The sequence below is a fragment of the Lycium ferocissimum genome, chromosome 8 (genome assembly GCF_029784015.1).
Source record: "Lycium ferocissimum isolate CSIRO_LF1 chromosome 8, AGI_CSIRO_Lferr_CH_V1, whole genome shotgun sequence".
NCBI lineage: Eukaryota > Viridiplantae > Streptophyta > Magnoliopsida > Solanales > Solanaceae > Lycium > Lycium ferocissimum.
Genome location: NC_081349.1, coordinates 31865288 through 31885070, shown reverse-complemented (window position 1 = coordinate 31885070; position 19783 = coordinate 31865288). Strand labels below are relative to the sequence as shown.

The 19783-nt window shown below is 33.0% G+C and overlaps 2 protein-coding genes across 2 annotated transcripts; both read left to right on the top strand.

The window, feature by feature from the left end:
• The first annotated feature begins 14794 nt into the window (after window positions 1-14794).
• Window positions 14795-18282, top strand: LOC132068038 (ankyrin repeat-containing protein At5g02620-like). Its single transcript, XM_059461499.1, has 3 exons — window positions 14795-15548; window positions 15862-16452; window positions 18211-18282. The coding sequence occupies exons 1-2, from the start codon at window positions 14960-14962 to the stop codon at window positions 16344-16346; spliced, it is 1074 nt and encodes a 357-aa protein (XP_059317482.1). The 5' UTR covers window positions 14795-14959; the 3' UTR covers window positions 16347-16452; window positions 18211-18282.
• Window positions 16483-18820, top strand: LOC132068039 (protein ACCELERATED CELL DEATH 6-like). Its single transcript, XM_059461500.1, has one exon. The coding sequence runs from the start codon at window positions 18301-18303 to the stop codon at window positions 18814-18816; it is 516 nt and encodes a 171-aa protein (XP_059317483.1). The 5' UTR covers window positions 16483-18300; the 3' UTR covers window positions 18817-18820.
• The last annotated feature ends 963 nt before the right edge of the window (window positions 18821-19783 follow it).

The following is a 19783-nucleotide window of genomic DNA, read 5'->3' as shown; positions in this document are numbered from 1 at the left end:
TCATAATGTTTCATCTTTATGAATAATTTCAAGACTTTATTCCAAAAATTATATTTTCATGATTTATTTAAATTGCGTACACATAGATATGTTGTTTGATGCCCATGTTGACAAGCAAGCCATGAGGTTCGCTCGGACACATGCAAGCAAGGCCCGAGTGCCGTGTTACGCCCAGGCCATGGTTCGGGGCGTGACAAAACTGGCGCTCATTGGCCTAGCTTTCTCAATTAGAAACTCGCATTTCACCATTTGATTGGCAGTCACTGCTCCTATTCATATACCCAACAAATGCTCCTCACAGATCTACAAATTCCAAACCAAAAATCGGCCCGAAAAATTCCAACGTGACTTTAGAGGGTGTTTGGCTAAGCATTTTTTGACTTATCTATGCGTTTGGTAACTTAAAAGCGCTTATAAGCTATGTTGCTCGGATCGAGGCGGATCCGAATTTGGAGGTTCCGGTGCCACACTCACCAACTTGATCAACTTTCGGTTTCAGACAAATCGATCAAACAGAAAAATGTAGTAATAAATATGACAATATTACGCAAAGCATAAAACTTACAAAGAAGACTTTGGGAGTAGAAGCTTATGTTATTTTGAGTTTTAATTTTATGAGATTAATAAATAAATGAAGCTAGTAAACAATAACTAATAGATTAGTTAAAAATTTGGTAAAAAGAATTAAGGAAAAATAACTCACCGTGTGTTAACATGTGTTCTCTATATGAAACACACAGCAAAAATTTAGAAATCTTGGACAGGTTTCTCTCGCACTACAAAAAAAGGGGCAATTTGAGGAGGTTGAAAGTTGCAATTCGCGGAGGTTTTAGCCTCTGCTAGTTGCTAGAAGAGGCTAAAACTGTTGGGATCGAAATAGTCAAGGCAACATGCGGAAGCTAACAATTGCAAACCTTGAACATGACTTCAACCTCGTTGAACCATTGCGTTGAACCATCGGCTCGGATACCAATTGTTGGGATCGAAATAATCAGGGCGTCATGCGGAAGCTAATAATTTGCAAACCTTGAACGACGATAAATCGGACAACAAAGAAAATATACTAAAAAGCATAATATTATAATATGGTTTGGTCAAGTGACCTACATATTAAAAAACCTAATTTAAAAGAAAGCATTAAAAACTATGGAGAGAATAATCTCCCCATAAACAAGACTCTTTAGTGACTACATTGTGGATGCTATTGTGTTCTAGTTGTGGGAAGGATGTCTTCAATTTATAGATGTACAAAACTTTTCCTCCAAGACAAGGATTAGTCAAATATGGAAGAGAATTATATTTTCCTTTCAGGAAAAGTAAAAGCAATTATGGTAATACTTTGGCTTTCTTTCAAGGGAAAAGTAAAACTCAAATTTGGTAAGAAAATAAAACTCAAATTTGGTAAGAAAATAAAACTCAAATTTGATAAGAAAATCAGGGCAAAACCCCCGCGAATTGCAACTTTCATCCTCCACAAATTACCCATTTTTTTGTATTGTCGCCAGCAGGGAGAAACCTTCTCCACAGTGCCACTGGCACTATAGTTGCTTTTGTTATTATAGGTGGCAAGTACGCTATTTATATTATTTCTTAGATATACATACATATATACATAGACTTTCGACCAAAGCTTGCGGGTGGCGTGGCAGTCCCACGGACCTTAATAGATCCGCCCCTGGCTCAGACTTTCCAAAACTAATGTCGCATCTATGTGTCCTTCAAAAAATGCATTACTTTTGGAGGATCTGACACACACCCATCGTCATTTTTAAAGAGCATCATTGCCACGATCCTAATTACCGATCGTGCGGGCACCTACCTTATTATCACTAGTAGGCGAACCCTTAACCGTTAACCCATTAATCATTAGCCAATTTTAACTTCTTTAATCATTTTTGCTTAAACAATCAATGATCATGTGAGTGAATAAATAAATAAATAAATAAATAAGCAATTCATAATTAATAGATAATGTAAGTGCGGAAGTCTTAACTATTACACCCCCAAGATCTGAAAGTCATCGTACAAGGACTCTAACTAACAATGTCTAAAGATTGAAGTATATCTCAAATATAATAACACATAATGTCTGGAATAAAAGTAGACATCTGGAAAGAGAGATCTTCAGGTGGCATGGCATGGATAGAAGCTCACCCTCGGGTCTGATCGAGCAAAGTAGCTTCAAGCTAAAGATGTAAGTCGGATGAAATCTGAACACAATCGCACTCCAAAAAGGATGCGGCAAAGGTAGTATCCGGACAAACAAAAGATGTCTTGCGGTAAGCATCATAGGCCGACTAAGATTAGTTCACGCATATAAGTATAGAATCAACAAGATAAACGATAGGGCAATTAATACTCAAATCCAAGTCACGTATCCCATACCGTAGTCACAACCTAAGATGAAGCTTCTAACCCATAAGTCTGTCAAGTTTCAATAATCTCACCTGATAATCACAAGCCCAAGTTACTTCCTTAGTTAGAATCACTAATCCACAATTTAACCCAGTCAATGATCATATCAATACCACAACAGCCTTTTCAGCAAACACACCAAAATCAGAACTAAACGAGCCATATAATAATGCAAAATAAAATATGATGATGTGCAATGCAATGTAATGCAATGCACTGGCCAAATACACACTGTACACACATGCTTCTGATGTCATAGCTCGGTAGTCACATGACTGGCAGGACCCATGGTGTCCATGTACCCTCGTTCGGATCTACTTTCTGACTCGAGTCATAAATCCTCCGCCCCGGAAAGAACCTCGGTCGTGGCCATATCAATATACCTCTTGTCTCCGGAACGGACCTCGGACCACGAGCCCATAATCCAGGTCACATTTGTGCCTATTCATATATATATATATATATATATATATATATATATATATATATATATATACCACTCATTTCCGGAACGAACCTCGGACCACGAGCTCACAACTAGCCTCAAATAGCATCACCGGTTCAACAAGAAAATTATATTAACTTCTTCACTAATTACACATCACAATGTATGTCTCAATGTATTTCAATTCATTAGTATGTATGGACTATGAACAATTAGCAATATCAATGTCAACACAAGGCATCATGCCACAAGTCTTCCAAACCATTTCCATCATGCATGAGAGTATGAATGCATAAATGAGTGTAGACGTGGTAAATCAATGCAAACCAATAAAGCAACAGTGAAGGTACAAGTCACAAAACCACAAGTCATATCAAGACTTGGATCAACTCAGCCATGAAATGAATCATACAATCGTCTCAACCAACATAATAGTCTATGTCCCTCTTTACTTCCACATGGAGCAAGTACGCCTCACAACTAAGTCTTGTATTACTAAGAAGCTCCACTTTTCTATGTATTACCATCAACAGTAAATCATACATCAAGGGTTCCTCTACGTATTATCATAAATATATAAATCACAATTCAGGTCTAAACCCAGTATTCCTTCCGTTCTCCGATGATATGTGTCACAATAAAAGAGAATTGAGTACAACACGACAATTCAGGTAATAAGTCTAATCACAATAACGAGGCAACGAGCCACCATCAACAACAATCAACCTAATAGAAATCCATCCCGAATCGCCACAGTATGAATACAACTACACCTCATATTTCAGTACATAAAGTAATGGCGACGAGCCCACAAAATCAGAAGTCATACCAACCTAGCTAATATCCAGCCAAACACCATGTCTGAAGACCTAATCATGCTTTCTCCCGTCCATTATACATAATACATACGTTTCGCTAATCAAAGTCTAACTAAAGTAAGCCATAACCTACCTCGAATGCAGAACAGGAGCCATGAACTACTCCACACGAGTCTTCTATTTCCGGCGCCCATAATGGTCAAAGTCTAACAATATGATGCTAAGTAAGCAACAAACCATGTATTTAAACAAGAACAACAATTTGAGGAAGAAGACCCACTTACTTCTACCATTTTTTAATGGATGAAACCATCCTTTAATGGTGAATTTATCATAACTTCTATCTCTACAGTCATTAGCCTTCAATTCATGGGTTTCTAATCAATTTTACCCTTTCCAATAGATTTTAGAACAAAGCTTCCATTTTTAACAGAACCCTAGTATCAACATGCAATTTCAACCATGAGAAATCAAATTCCTTTCCTAGAAAGTGATAATCTATACTCCTAGATAATTAATCAACAACCCACCAATTATTTAAGGGTTTACTAATTCTAGGGTTTTCACCCACCATTGATGGACCTTAAACTAATCATGGAACTTGAAGAAGAAAGGAAAAGGAACAAATAAAGATGGGGACTTACCTCCAAGATGTTTTCACCAATGAATGGAATGAATTTTGCCTCTTTCTCTCTTGAAAACTGACTTTGGGGTCTTGGAAATAATGGGTCGGAGTTGGGGGATTAAAATAGGGCATTCTGCCCCCCGTCGGCCGCTGCCAGCGGCCAGCTGGAACAGTCCGCACTAAAATGGGCATAACTCCCTCATCCGGAGGCGAAACGCGACGGTTATTTTTCCTATAGCTTCGTAATTTCGATACGGATCTAATGGTTCAAACCTCACTCAAAAAAAAGGTCGGATGATCAATCTGGAGCCGTTTCTATCCACAGACCTCCGGAAAAAACACCGAATACGAGCGCGACAAAACCCAAACCCATCTGAAACTCTTCGGAACCTCACCAAAACTTGTGGACAAGTTCAAAATCTTCATAATCACATGTTGGAACTTCCAAAACATTGACGCGGGGTCATCCTAACCCGGCATTGACCGTGGTCAACTATCACTCGTCAACTTAACTAATATCTCCCTCAAAGACTTAATTTTACACTCAAACCTTGCGGAGACCGACCCAATGACTTCATTAAGTCATAGATCATACTAACGGGACTTGGAGAAGTGTCAACGCGTCAAAACACTATAACGACCAAACGGGTCATTACAATCATAGCTTATAACTCAAGTGCTTATAAGCCAACCTCCAAAAGTTGGTTACCTCTAACTTATCATTTTTTCGGCTTATAAGCATTTTTAGTTTGACCAAACATAGCACGATTGTATCCCTAATAACTTTTTGTAATCTCTAAAATTCTCTTCCTAAAACATAACTTTTAAATATTTTTCTATTCTATCTATTTTCATCATCCGTCCTTTTATATATAAAAGTACTTTTAAATTTATATTTTCTTAAAATAATTTTACACATATTTCAGTCATTTCAACAAGAAAATGCTCATATCACTGCTTATTATCTGTTGCAGTATTTAACAGTTTATTTATAAAATCAATTTCATGACCTCAAATTGTTTTTCAAAGACATTATACTTATCAGCTACTTATATCACTATTTATCTTTCTTCTCTCTTGTTACTTTCTGATTTTCCTTATGCTTCGACTATCGTATTAGTTTGCTGCATTCATACTGCTTATTTATAGTATTAGCCATTGTTCTTTTGTTTTTATCAATTCTTGGTTGCCTTTTTGCCCTGCTTTTTTTTTAGCCGAGGGTCTTTCAGAAGCAGCCTCCCCACCTCCCACGGTAGGAGTAAGATCTGCGTACACTCTACTTTCCCCAGACCACTACACTGGGTATGTTGTTGTTGTTGTCGTCGTCGTCATCTTTCTTCTCTATTATTCTCTATTATTTCATGCTTTTGTATCTATAATTGAACTCATCAGTCAGTTATTTTTTAGAATAGCAAGGACTAAGAAGAAAAAATAAGTCAGTACAGCTAAATAAATGCTTCATTTGATTTTTTGAGAAAATGACAGAAATGATCTCCTATGTTTGATGTTAGGTTCAAAACCGTCCCTTACGTATGTACTTAACAGTTTTAGTCTCTTAAATTTGTCAAAAAGTAACACTGTTAGTCTCCGTAAAATATTTACCGTACTATTTTTTTTATAGATTTTACAAAAATAGTGAAAAAAGAAAATTTAACTATAAACACCAAGAAACATGCTACACAAAGAGTAAACTAGACACTAAAAAATACTAAAAAAAGCGGGAATTACGCCTAAAAGAATTGCACCAAACTTTAGAAATGAATGAAAAGTAGTAGAAAATATAAAAATTGTACCTCTTAAATGTGAATTCCATCTAATTTCCTTTCTTTTCAAAGTTTCCGTCAAATCTAACTGATACAGTTCAGCAAATATTTGACAGAGAATAAAATTATTAACATTTTGCAAATTTAAAGGATCAAAACTTTTAATTGTATACTTAAGGAACTATTTGAGCCTAACCTCAAACACAATAGACAATGTCATTTTCTCTTATTATTTTTCTGCTTAATGTTTGATTCTTAAATTACACGTGTCATTTTTATATCAATTTACGTGGCTGACTGATAAATCCATAAATAAACAAGAAGAGCAGAGCCTCGAAACAATAAAGAAGAAGAAAATATTCCGTTAAGTAAAGTTGTTGGAAATTTGCTGCTATTATTTCAGTTTGCTAATAAATGCCATTATTTTGGTAAATTTCATCTACAACGAATTTGGGTTGATATAAAATTATTTACCTTGATTAGTTCAATGATACTAGTTGTATTGTAGTGCTAATATAACCTTAGCGATAAATCATGACAGCCAAAAAAGAAAAAAAAAAAAAAAAGATAAATTGTTTGGTTTTGTTAAACCCGCTTCCTACACTATAACTCCGCCCCTGCTTGCCAGTGAGCGCCATTGTTATTGGGAAACTTACGTAAATGTACCCTTCGGCCATCTAGTTGACCAAACATGGCAGGAGTATACACTACCTATACACTTCGATTGTATATTGTGTATAGGTATGTATATTATATGTATAGATATGTATATTATATATGTATGTATAGTATATTTATATTTAGTATAAAGTATGGGGTATACAAAGAAAACCGACAAATTATACCAAACCGATAATCCGAATCAAACCGAGAAAAAAACCTGATTAGTGGTTTGGTTTGATACTGGGGAAAAAAAACCACCATAATTGGTTTGGTTTGATTTTAAGATTTACTTATGATGTAATTTATAAATATTCCTTAAGTTTTCTCATAGTTTTTGTCTTTTAACATATCATTTCAAACTTGGACATAGAATTTTAAATGTTCCAATAAGTTTTATTGCCTATAGATGTTAATAACTCAAATAAAGTCCATACCAAAACCAAATCAATACCAATGCTTATAACAAAAGTAATTCAATCCTAACACTAGGAATGATAATAATGTTGGATATATATTCTTCAATTTTGCATTGTTAATTTGGGCAATAAAAATATATAATTTAACTTTTTTTCTTTATCATATAATTAATACTTATTAGCGGTACTTATTTTAGCATGACTTAGTATTTTTAGCTGATGATCATTTTCATTATGCCTTATTAATTAGCAATATTTATTTTATGCTATTTCATTATCTTTTTTGTTGAATATTTTATTACTTTGTCATGTAGTTAATACTCATTAGTCATACTTATTTTAGCATGACTTAGTATTTTTAGATGATGATCATTTTTATTATGCCTTATTAATTAGCAATATTTATTTTATGCTATTTCATTATCTTTTTTGTTGAATATTTTATTACAATGTCATCACTCATTTCACATTTTTGTTATTTTTTTAAGAAAAACCTTAATTGTATAGTTGCAGCTTACTAGGACTAAAGAAATATTTGAAGTAAAAATTATTTTGTATGAAAAAAATTTGGGAAAAAACCCCGAGAAAACCGAAAAACTCAAAAATACCCAAAATCGAAAAACCCGTCTTTTATTGGTTTGGTTTATCGATTTAAAAACCTGACATAATTGATTTGTTTGGTATTTGAAAAACCCGAACCAACTTGGTCCATGTATAGTCGTAGTATAAAGTATAGAGAAAAGAACACCAATGCCCATTACACATAAAATAATTACCCTTTCATACCCCCTTGCTTTTATACCCCCAAAACTATTTACTCTTTATACCTATTGTAGTTTTTGTAGGTAAGTGTCTCTTTTTTCTTCTTTTACTTTTTATTTCCCTACTTCTTATCTTCTTTTCTTTTTTCTCATTTTTTTTTCTTTTTTCTCGCTTTTTCTTTTTTTTTTTTCTTTTTTCTCGTTTTTGATTTTTTTCTTTTTCCAAATCATACTATTTTTTATTTTCTTTTTCACCATGATATGATTCCATGTTTAATTCTAGCTCCTTTCTTTGCATTTTTTTCTATTTTCTTTATTTTTATTTCTTTATTTCTTGTTCCAATTTTTATTTTCTTCTTTTTTTCTTTTTATCTGCACAATATAATTTCCTTCATTTTTTTCTATTTTTATTTGTTCTTTTTTTTTTTAATTTTGGAGATTTTCATTTACTTTCTCTCCTTTTTTATTTTCATTTTTTATTTTCTTATTTTTTTTCAAAATCTAATTTCATTCACCTATTTTGTTTATTTATTTATTCTTCTTTTTTAATTTCTGGTGATTTTCATTTACTTCTTTCTTCTTTTTCTAATTTAATTTTTTTCAAATTATTATTTTTCTTTATTTTCATAATCTAATTCCACGCACCTTTTGGCTCTTTTGTTTTTATTTTTTTATACAATAAAAAGGATAATTGATATATTATCTTTTTTTTTTTCTATATTTCAAAAACTATTTTTTCCTAGCATATAGTATATCAAATCAATAGCAGTTGAGGTATACCATTGCAGTATGCTATGATACACACATGGTATATATCATATACTAATTTAAGTATCATATCTTTAATTAATGTCGGTTCATTCCTTCAAGAAAAACACTTAGTCCTCTATGATACCAACCTGATATATGTCATGTACTGATAGGGTATCATAGATGACATATTCATTTCAACACTACCCAATCTTCTATGATGCCCACATGGTATATTATATACTGACAAGGTATCATAGAGTAATGATTCGTTTCTTCAAGAAAAGCACTACTCAATTCTCTATGATACCTCCATGGTATATATTATATACTGACATGGCATCATACAGGACTGGTTTGTTTTTCAAGAAAAACACTACTCAGCCCTCTATGATACCCCCATGGTATATATCATATACTAACAGGGTACCAAGGATGAATGGCCCATATGATTAATATACTGACAAGATATCATCGATGATCGACTCATTCTTCAAAAAAAGAGTTTAATTGTTTATGATACTCACATGGTATATATCATATACTGACAGGGTAACACAAAGAATGGTTCATTTGTTCAAGAAAAACACTCAGAATGGTTCATTTGTTCAAGAAAAACACTTAGTCATCTATGATACCACCCTAGTATACCATATACTGACAGGGTGTCACAGAGGACTGACAATTCATTCATTCAAGAAAAACACTCATTCCACTGTGATACCAACCTGGTATATATCATATACTGATTAGGCATCATAGAGGACTGGTTTGTTTTTCAAAAAAAAAAACAAAAAAATCCACAGTCCTCTATGATACCCCCATGGTATATATCATACACCAACATGGTATCAAGGATGAATGACCCACATGATATATCATATACTGACACCATATCATAGAGGATTGACTCATTCTTAAAAAAAAAAAAAAAAGAAAAAAAAAAAGAGCTTAATAGTCTTTGATACTCACATGGTATATATCATATACTGATAGGGTATCTCAGAGATTGGTTCATTAATTCAAGAAAAAGACTCAGTCATCTATGATATTAGCCTGGTATACCATATACTGACAGGGTATCATAGAGGACTGATAGTTCATTCCTTCGAGAAAAAATACTCATTCCACTGTAATACCAACTTGGTATATATCACATACTGATAGAGTATCATAGATGGCAGATTTATTCCTTAAAGAAAACTCTACTCAGTCCTCTATGATGACCGCATAGTATATATCATATACTGACAAGGTAGGATAAATCACTTGTTCAATAAAAACATGCATCAGTCCTCTATATACTCACACGGTATATTTCATCTACTGACAGAGTGTTATAGAGAACTGGTTCATTCCTTCAAGAAAAACAAAACTCATCAAAAAAAAAAAAAAAAAAAAAAAAACACTTCTCTGTTCTCCATGATACTCAGATAGTATATATTATATATTGGAAGGGTATCATAAATGACCTATTCATTCCTTCAAAAGAAACCACTCCTCAGTCTTATATGATACTCACATGGTATATTTCATATAATGATAGAGTATCATAGAAGATTGGTTCATTTTTTTTTAAAAATCAACTCATTTTTTAAATATTAAAAAAAATTCTCAATCTTTTATGATACCCAAAATATATCATATACTGATAGGTTATCATAAAGGGCTGATTCATTTCTTTTAAATAAAATTAAAAAAAACACTCCTCAGTCTTTTATGTTACTTACATAATGTATACGGAGTATCATATATTGACGGGGATATCATAACGGACAGAGCCATTCCCTCAAAAGATTTTTTTTTTTTAATACAAAAACAACAAATATATCTTAAGCTTTAATTTTGATAATATTTTAATTTTTATATCATTTTTAGCAAGTTAAATTTTATAAAAACTTATTTTAAAATATAAATAATATTTTCATTTGCAAAAGAGAAAAAATTAATTTAAGTATATAATTTTATTTTAATTTATGTTTTAATAAATAAGATAGTGACTTTAGTGTTTTCTTATATTATATTTTTTCTAGTCTAATTATTTATTTTTCTATATTTTAATTGATTAAAAAATAATTAGTTAATTTTTTTTTATATGTTAGTTTCTTTAAAAGGACAAAACGGCGTGGAAATTGGAATTATTCAATTTCCTTTTGAATTGATTGAGGCAGTCTCTGCCCCCATTTCTTTTGATTTGTTTCTTTCTTTTTCTTTTTCTTTTTCTTTTTCTCCTTTTATCCCTTTTTCTTTTATTTCCTTTCCTTTTTTATTTTGCTTCGTTTTTTTTTTTTTTATGGTTAATTTATCTATTTTTATTTTTTTGGTTACTTTGTCTATTATTTGCCTGTTATTTTTCGCTTTTAAAGAAACTAACATGTAAAAATAAAATTATTAACTAATTATTTTTTAATAATCGCACTATAACTAGGAAGATGTTTTAAATACCACACATGGGTTACTGGGCATGCGAGTTTGATATAGCCCATTTGATACCTTCGTATTCGAGAATCAACAAATTCGACTCCGCATTGTTCACAAAATTCAAAAGATAATAGACGCCTGTTGGCATTCCAATTTCCTTCTCCTTTTATCTATCCGAAAGAGAATCCAAAGATTTTGGTCGTGAATATCTAAACCGTTGTTTGTTGTTCAAGAATTCTTGTTTAGGCAGTTCATACCATCCATACATAGTGTTTTGATCTAAGATTTCAATTCTATTAAAAAATAATTAGTTAACATTTTTATTTTTATATGTTAGACAAAATAATAGGCAAATAATAGAGAAAGTAACAAAAAAATAGATAAATTAACCATAAAAAAAAGAAAAAGAAAAAGAATACAAAGCAAAACAAAAAGGAAAGGAAATAAAAGAAAAAAGGATAAAAGGAGAATAAAAAAAAGAAAAAGAAAAAGAAAGAAACAAATCAAAAGAAATGGGGGCAGAGACTACCTCAATCCATTCAAAAGGAAATTGAATAATTCCAATTTCCACGCCGCAATTCAATGGGCACGCGGGTAATTATTTTATTCCGTCTGGGCGTCACAAGCAATTAAAATTTAATGGGGGCAAGTTAGGGTAAATATTTTATCTTTAATGGGTATTTTGAGTTGTTTTCCCTGAAGTATATGCTATCTATATGCTGTACATATTTTGTAAACTATAATACCGAATGATATTTGGTAATTTTCTATTTCGTAAGTTTCATATGTTGCTAATTTGGGTTCGTATAAAAATCGGTTTCATAAACAATTGTTGTCATCTACATTGATATTCTTTCAATTGTAACTAATAATCCCTCTGTTTCAATTTGTTTGAATCTATTTCCTTTTTAGTCCGTATCAAAATGAATGACCTCTTTCCTAATTTGGAAACAAATTCACTTTATGAATGATTCCGACAACACAAATTTTCACGCTTATTTTGAATCAGTTTCAAAAGTCTTCCCTCTTTCTTAAATGTCACTACCAAATGGGTTCATATAAATTGAAACGGAGGGAGTATATAGTTTCACTAAAGGAAATTAAAGAAAAAATACGAAAATTAGCAAAACCCAAACAAATCCTTATCTTCTTATCAAGGCAAGCACCAAATCCCTTTCTTCAGGGTTCATCAAGAATCTAATTAGATCTTCCATATAATGTTTCATCCAGAGAAAGCAAAGTACTCAGAAGATCATAGTTTTGGGAGATTTTTGACAAATCCCCAACAACAACAACATACCTAGTGTAATTCCACAAGTGGGATTCGGGAAGGATAGTGTGTACGCAGACCTTACCCTACCTTGGAAAGCAGAGATGTTGTTTCTGAAAGACCTCACCAAGGAAAAGCATTTCAAAGCAGTTCAAAAAAAGAAAATAACGGATTTTGGACAAATATCAAAATCCAAAAAAAATAAAAATAGCCGAGGCGGTAGAGTGGTCAACACAGTCAGGGGTGGACCCATGTATTTGGTGCTCAAGCACCCTCAACCATTAAGCGGATACTCCATGTAGACATATAGAAAATATTAAAATTTTAGTATAAAATAATAAATAGCACCCAAGAAGCAATGAAATATCTTGGTTCTCTGGTTAAAAAATGGTAGGCTTTAGGCTAAGCCGTAGAGAAGCTGAGTTTGGATCCTACTCAAAACAATATATTTTTGTTGATTTTAAAGTGAGCACCTAGGCCCATTGAATCCTTAGTCCGCCACTGAATACAGTCCTCCATGTGGAAGTCCTATATGGCCTTAAGATTACTCCATTTGGTTGCAGCCGAAGGTAGCGTTGAAGTACGAATTTGGCAGAATTTAGTAATTCGGTCCTAGTCTTGTATTTGTCTTAAAAAAGGCATTTAATATGAGCAAATTATTAATTTGAACTCAATAGTTCGAAAGGGCTAGAATTCAGAACCTATATACTTCAAATCTTGGATCTGCCTCTGCACCTTTTTATGCCCTTAGTAACAAGAAAATAAAACGTGTGCTTCACATAGCCAGAGGCATGTTTGAGATTTTAGCTCTATGAGTTCAATTTTTAGGGGTTTTAGCATTGAATCCATCATACACAATGTACTATAAATTGCACTTTTAGTAGATTCTTAAACGTAATTTATAATATGCACGGACAATACTGAATTCAAATTAACACGCTACCTAAAAGCTGCATCCGTCCCTGCACACAACAGCTAATGAAGGGCATAGTTTAAAAAAGAACAAGAAAGAAAAAATTAAAGAGAGAAAAACAAAAGAGTATTACCATAGGTTGCTTCTTAAACACCAAAGTGAATCGTCTCCCGAAAAAGAAAAAGGCAAAGCCAGTAGTAAAAGAACAAAAAGAAAAAAGAAAGAGAAAAAAAAAAGATTATCACCATAGATTGCTTCTTCAACACCAACGTGAGTCGTCTCCCCGAAAAGAAAAAGGCAAAAGCCCGGTAGTAAAAGAACAAAAGAAAAAGGAAAGAGAAAAAAACAAGATATTATCAACATAGATTGCTTCTTCAACACCAATGTGAATTGTCTCCCAAAAAGAAAAAAGCAAAGCCAGTAATAAAAGAACAAAAAGAAAGAGAAAATTAAAACAAGAGAATATCACCATAGATTGCTTCTTCAACACCAAAGTGAATTGTCTCCCAAAAAGAAAAAAACAATGCATGTAGTAAAAGAACAAAATGAAAAAGAAAGAGAAAAAAAAAAGATTATCACCATGTGTCATTTTCTTCAACACCAAAGTCAATCATGTTCCCAAAAAGAAAAAAGCAAAGCCGGAGCAGTAGTACCTTTTCCAAGAATCGGAGACGAAGAAATTAATTTAAGCAATTTAGCTTTAATTAAATTCTCCTACTTCCAGTAATATATTTTAATTTAACACAACAGTAATTAGTCAATATGTATTAATTAAAATGAGATGTGTGTTATTTTATGATTTAAAACAAATCAGACCAATTGTGCAACATGCATAAAAAGAATTTGAGGGAGTTTTGTGTTGCATACTTAACATTCAACAATTAGATACACAAAGGGTATTTTTGGAATAGAATGGAAATTTTATCATTTGAACCGGTATTGTAATAAGGGAGGTGAGCGTAGTATCTCAAAATCATAGCGATTAACATTACAAAGAAACAATTTAAGGGAGGTTTCTGAAATTATCCCTAAAAAACTTTTATTCGGTGTAATTTAAGAAAAATAAAAATCCTTTTTGAAAAAAAAAAACTTTTTGGAAAGAAAAGAATTAATGAGGATATGAATTTTAGTAAAAAATTAATTTTTCAAATTTATTTGGACCTCATGAAAACATTTTTCTTGTTCAACTATTTTCTTAATTAATTACTTAGTCTTGTTTGTGTTGAAAAAATGAGTCATAAGAAAAGGTAAATCTTAAGACAATCAGTACTACTGATTAATATTTTGGTTTTAGGAGGTTAATTAGTAGTTGTTTTTATTCATGTTGAGAGTTCTCGTGTTCGAGCTTTGGATATGCAAACAATTCCATTACGGAGTGTATCCCTCTTAGATGGGCCTTACGTGGCGCGAATCTAGATTAGTTGGGGCCACAATGCCGGTACCGGAAAATGAATAGGAATTTTTTTTAAAAAAAACATCTTTACAAATTCCTTGCTTCCAATTAAAGAAAAGAACAAGTACCTTTTTTTTTTTTTTTTTTTTTTTCTCAAAGGCAAAGGTCTGTGTGTTGTTCTATATAATGTTTGATCCAGAGGAAGTAAAGGACTCACAAGATCATAATTTGGGAAATTTTTGATAAATACCAAAATCCATAATTTAAAAAAAAAAAGAGAGAGAGAGAGAGATAGAGAGAGAGAAAATGGATCCAACCTTGTACAATGCTGCTATGAAAGGCAATACCAACGATGGTAATTTTTCACTTGCTGAATATCTGAAAAGGGATGAAGAAATTGGCTACCAAGTCACTCCAAAGGGAAACACTATCATCCACGTGGCAGCCCTCCGTTCCCACTCCGATTTCGTGGAAGAAGTCCTTAAGATTACTCCGGCGTTGTTATGCCATCAGAACAAGAGAAATGAGACTGCACTTCACATAGCAGCTAATGAAGGCCACACTGAAGTAGTCCGCGTGCTACTTCGCATAGCTGGTGAGAAGAATTATAAGGAGACACTCATGAGGATGACAAATGAGAATGGAGATACAGCCCTGCACAAGGCCGTAAGGAGTGGATACGTTGATGTTGTCAAGATCATCTTGGAGAAAGAAGAGGATCCTGAATATGAATATTCAGCCAACAAGACAGGGGAGACACCACTTTATTTGGCAGCGGAGTCTGGTTTTCTTGATATTCTGCGTGAAATCTTGGAATCATGCAAGAACCCAAATTATGCTGCAGGTCCATTTGGTCGAACACCTCTGCACGCAGCAGTTGTTCACCAACACTCGGGTAAGTAGTTTTTGTTACTCTGTATTAACATCTAGCTTCTGTTTGATTTGCCTAAAATATCATCTACATAAATTAGGATTAATTATGTCAGATAATCTCAATAAGAGGCCTGATAATGGGTACGCATTCCCTTTAATTGACTCCCAAAATTCAAATCATAACTAACCAAACAGGAAGAAAAGATTATTTTTTAAGGAAAAAAAAATATTAATGTGAAGCTAAGGTCTTTTTGTGAACCTATATGTGTCTGTATGAAGATCTCAATATTCTAGATGAATTGACCCCTTATCATCATAATATTTGACACATCCAGATTGCGCAAGATTACTATGGCAACAGAACAATTCTTTATGTGAGGAACTAGACAAACGGGGTTGGAATTCGCTGCACTATGCTGTTAAACTTGGATTGAAAGAAGTAGTTTCTGATATGCTGGGATGGAAGAAATCCTTAGCCTACCTTCCAGCAGGCAGTGAAAATGACTGGACGACAACAATTCACATTGCAGCCAGCGAACTTGATGACTTCTATGCTCCGAACATGCTAATCGAGCTATTACAGCACTGTCCTGATTGCTGGGAAATGCTTAACAGCAGGGGCCAAAATGCTCTTCATGTAGCCATAATGAACGAACAAGGAATGTCACTTCTTACCTTGTTGGAGTCCGAAAATTGGGGTAGCCTTGTCGATGAGCCTGATAATGATGGCAACACTCCTATGCATTTGCTTGCCTTTGGAAAGTACTTTAACAAGGACAGAAAATTTTCGGCGTTGGTTTACAAGGAAGTGGGTGCCTGATGAGTTAAGAAAGCATCCCAAAGCAAAGAAAATGACATTTAACAAAGATGACCAAACTCCGCTTGACATACTTTCTCGCGCAGTCACAGAGAAATCAAAACTGGAGGTAAGCACCTGCAGACACTTGATTACTCCCTCGGTCCAATTTTATGTGAAGGTCTTACTATTTGGGAGTCGAACAGTTTTTTTACTACTAATTTTCTCAAGTCCTTAAGATATATTGTATCATTAGCTATGTTGAATTGTACTACTATTTTTTGTGAATCTTCAAATTTATTGAATATTCTTATCATCTAAATTATTTTTTGATAATGGGTAAATGTGTTGACACACGAATTCAACCTCTACCTATCCCAATGGCACTACATTGAAGTGTGTAACCATCTTATCTAAAAGATTAAACTTAAACTTAGATGAGATGGCGGCACTCCATACTCTAATATAATCAAATAAGGCTTGGCAGGATTTATTTCAAATCCAGCTGATTTGCCAATTTTAAAACTACAATAAAGCAATCTTTGAGAGCTTTGAACCATCCTTGGCTATAGCTACACTTGTATAAGACCAATTATTGTTTATGGGATTCTTGGCAGTTCTTGATATATGGCAAAATTAGCCCATGAATACATGACCTGCCCAACCCATCCAAGTTTGAACGGGTTAATGACTCGTTCATTTATTAACTCAACCTATTTTGACTCATCCAATTCAGCTCATCTAAAAGTTGGGTTGATATGTAGCTCAAATTGAACCATGAAAAACTTTGTCAAAATAATTTTAAAGAGAGATTTTTTCGGTTTGATATGTTATGTATACCCATAAAAAAGAAGAAGAAATTATTAGGTAAACTTAGCTAGCGTTTGGCCATAGATTCCAAAAAAAAAAAAAAAAAATTTGAAAAACTTAATTTGTGTGAAGTTTTTCAAATTTTGAAAATTTGTTTGGCCATAGTTTTCAAAACATATTTTACTTTTTATTTTGGAAAATATGAAACATTATTTGTACTCATAAGTTCTAAACACTATCAAGAATACTCAATCATACAAAAACATACATACTTGCTAATCTCAAATTATGCAGAACATGATATTTAATTACAATTGTGTTAATAACACACTTACTAGCTATTACGATTCAAATTATAATACAAAGATCTATTTTTATCTTAGGGATTTCTACAGTTGTCAAATCAATTTCCTCTAGGGTTTCTTCTTCTACTATTTGGGCACAGCTTAACTCGTTCACTTTATAGAAGAGATTGTTTTAATTGTGAAAACATGGTAAATACGGCTTTAATGGAGGAACATGGTAGATAGAATTAGTTGGGTCATAAATAGATGGGGTTTTTTTATAAAATACAAAAGTTTGGGGTAGTTTTTAAAAGTTTTGAAAAGGCCAAAACATGGATCTTGGCCCAAAAACATGTTTGAGCAAGAATTTGAGATTTGAAGATTTGTTTTCAAAATCTGTCAAAATTTTATGGCCAAACAAATATTTGAAAACAAATCTACTCCCAAAATCTATGGCCAAGCGGGGGCTTATAAGTAAGAGTTGGGTAGGTTGGATTATGACTCATTATTTAGCCCATTTCAACCGAACCCATTTCAACCCAAGTAAGTTTTGGGCGGTGTCACTTATTAACTTAGTCTATTTTGAACTATCCAAGTTCAACCCAACCCGCCTATTTGACACCTAAGTTGTGGTGTTGAAACACATATTATTGAAAAGATACAATCAAAACTGCAATCTAGTTCTTCCTCTATATATCTTCTCCTGAATTTACTTTTACATGACATCAGTGGTCCTGCTGAACAACTTACATGTTGTTCGACTATATATAAACTCAACTAGTTGGTGATGACAGGGGGAGTACGATAACGTGTACCCTTTTGACTGTGGTCAATTTGGACGACGTGGCTTCAAGATAACATCGCAGGAGATAGAGGCATTCAACATGTGGAGTAGGCATCAAGAAAAGCAGCCCTTTAGTGAACTTTGGAAGAGTCGATGCAAAGCTATAATGGAGACAGCTCAAATGCATCTAGTTGTCGCCACTTTACTAATGACAATTACCTTCGCAGCTGGTTTCACGTTGCCGGGAGGTTTTGAGAGCGATCCCAATAGTCCTAATAAAGGGATGGCCATTCTGATAAGTAAAACAGCATTCCGTGCATTTGTTGTTTCGGATGCCGTCGCCTTTGCATGCTCCGCAGGAGCTGTAGTCAGCTACTTTCACATGGCAACAATTCATAATACTCCGACTGAAAATACAATGGTAGCTATGTTTAAGTATGCTAATGTCGCAATTCGTTTGCAGCTTGGAGCAATGTCAGCCGTTGTAATTACATTTGTAACTGGTATGTATGCTGCTTTAGCACATTCAATTGGTCTCGCCGTTACTGTTTGTGCCATCGGTTGCATCTCTTTCCTTTTGTACGTGGTGGTTGCGTTTCGTATTTCAAGAAAATAGCTAATGGCCACAGTATGCATGGCCGTGTGTCGTATTATAAGAAAATTGCTAATGGCCAAACTATTAACACGAGTACGTATGTATTTGAGGGATTTAAGAGAGGAAATTTGAGTGTGTAGCTATTGTATTGCATTATTTCTTTAAATATAATATTTGTTTTGATTGTTATTAAATTTTATCGTATCATATTGTTAAATTTGTTGTTATGTATTTGTTGTTATTTTATATAACTCGATTTAGTGTGATCATGTCATTACCTTATTTTTTTCTGATCTTGACCTTATTTTTATATAATAACCAGTAAAATTATTCGCGCGAAGCGCGGTTATAAATATCTTATTTAATTTAGAAAATAATTATTTTCTAATATTTGGAGTGCTAAAAATAAAATATTCTAAAGATTTTGCTTAGTGTTGAAATGAAAATAAGAGCTTACGTTCGGAAAATTTGCACAAATGTTGACTGATCTGTAGGCATGGACGAATTATGGTAATTCTTTTCTTTATGTTAATTCGAAATAACTGAATCCAAATAGATCAAATTTTGAATTTTAATTGTTTTTTTTTTTTTTGGTAATTTGAAATGCCTAAGAGTTTTGATCTTCTAAAATCATTTTGCATCGTTGAAACCACTCTGTTTATTTTGTACTAGACGAAGGAACACCCGTGCGCAAAGACGGCCCAACAATTTCGATTTCAGTAGGATTCATTTATGTTTTGACTACTCTAATGCGTTCCTAATTATTACAATATTTTATTTATATATATATTAAAGGAAATGTTATTTTTTCTTATTTCAATTAAATTTTATGTTGCATGAACTCAATAGGAATTTAAATACTTTTGTCCTGATTAATAAAAATAACATTAGAAGCATCTCTCTTCTACATGTACCAAATTTTCTATGTTTTAAGTTTTAGATTATATTATTTATTTCTACCTATTTTTAACTCCAATTTTTGAACCGT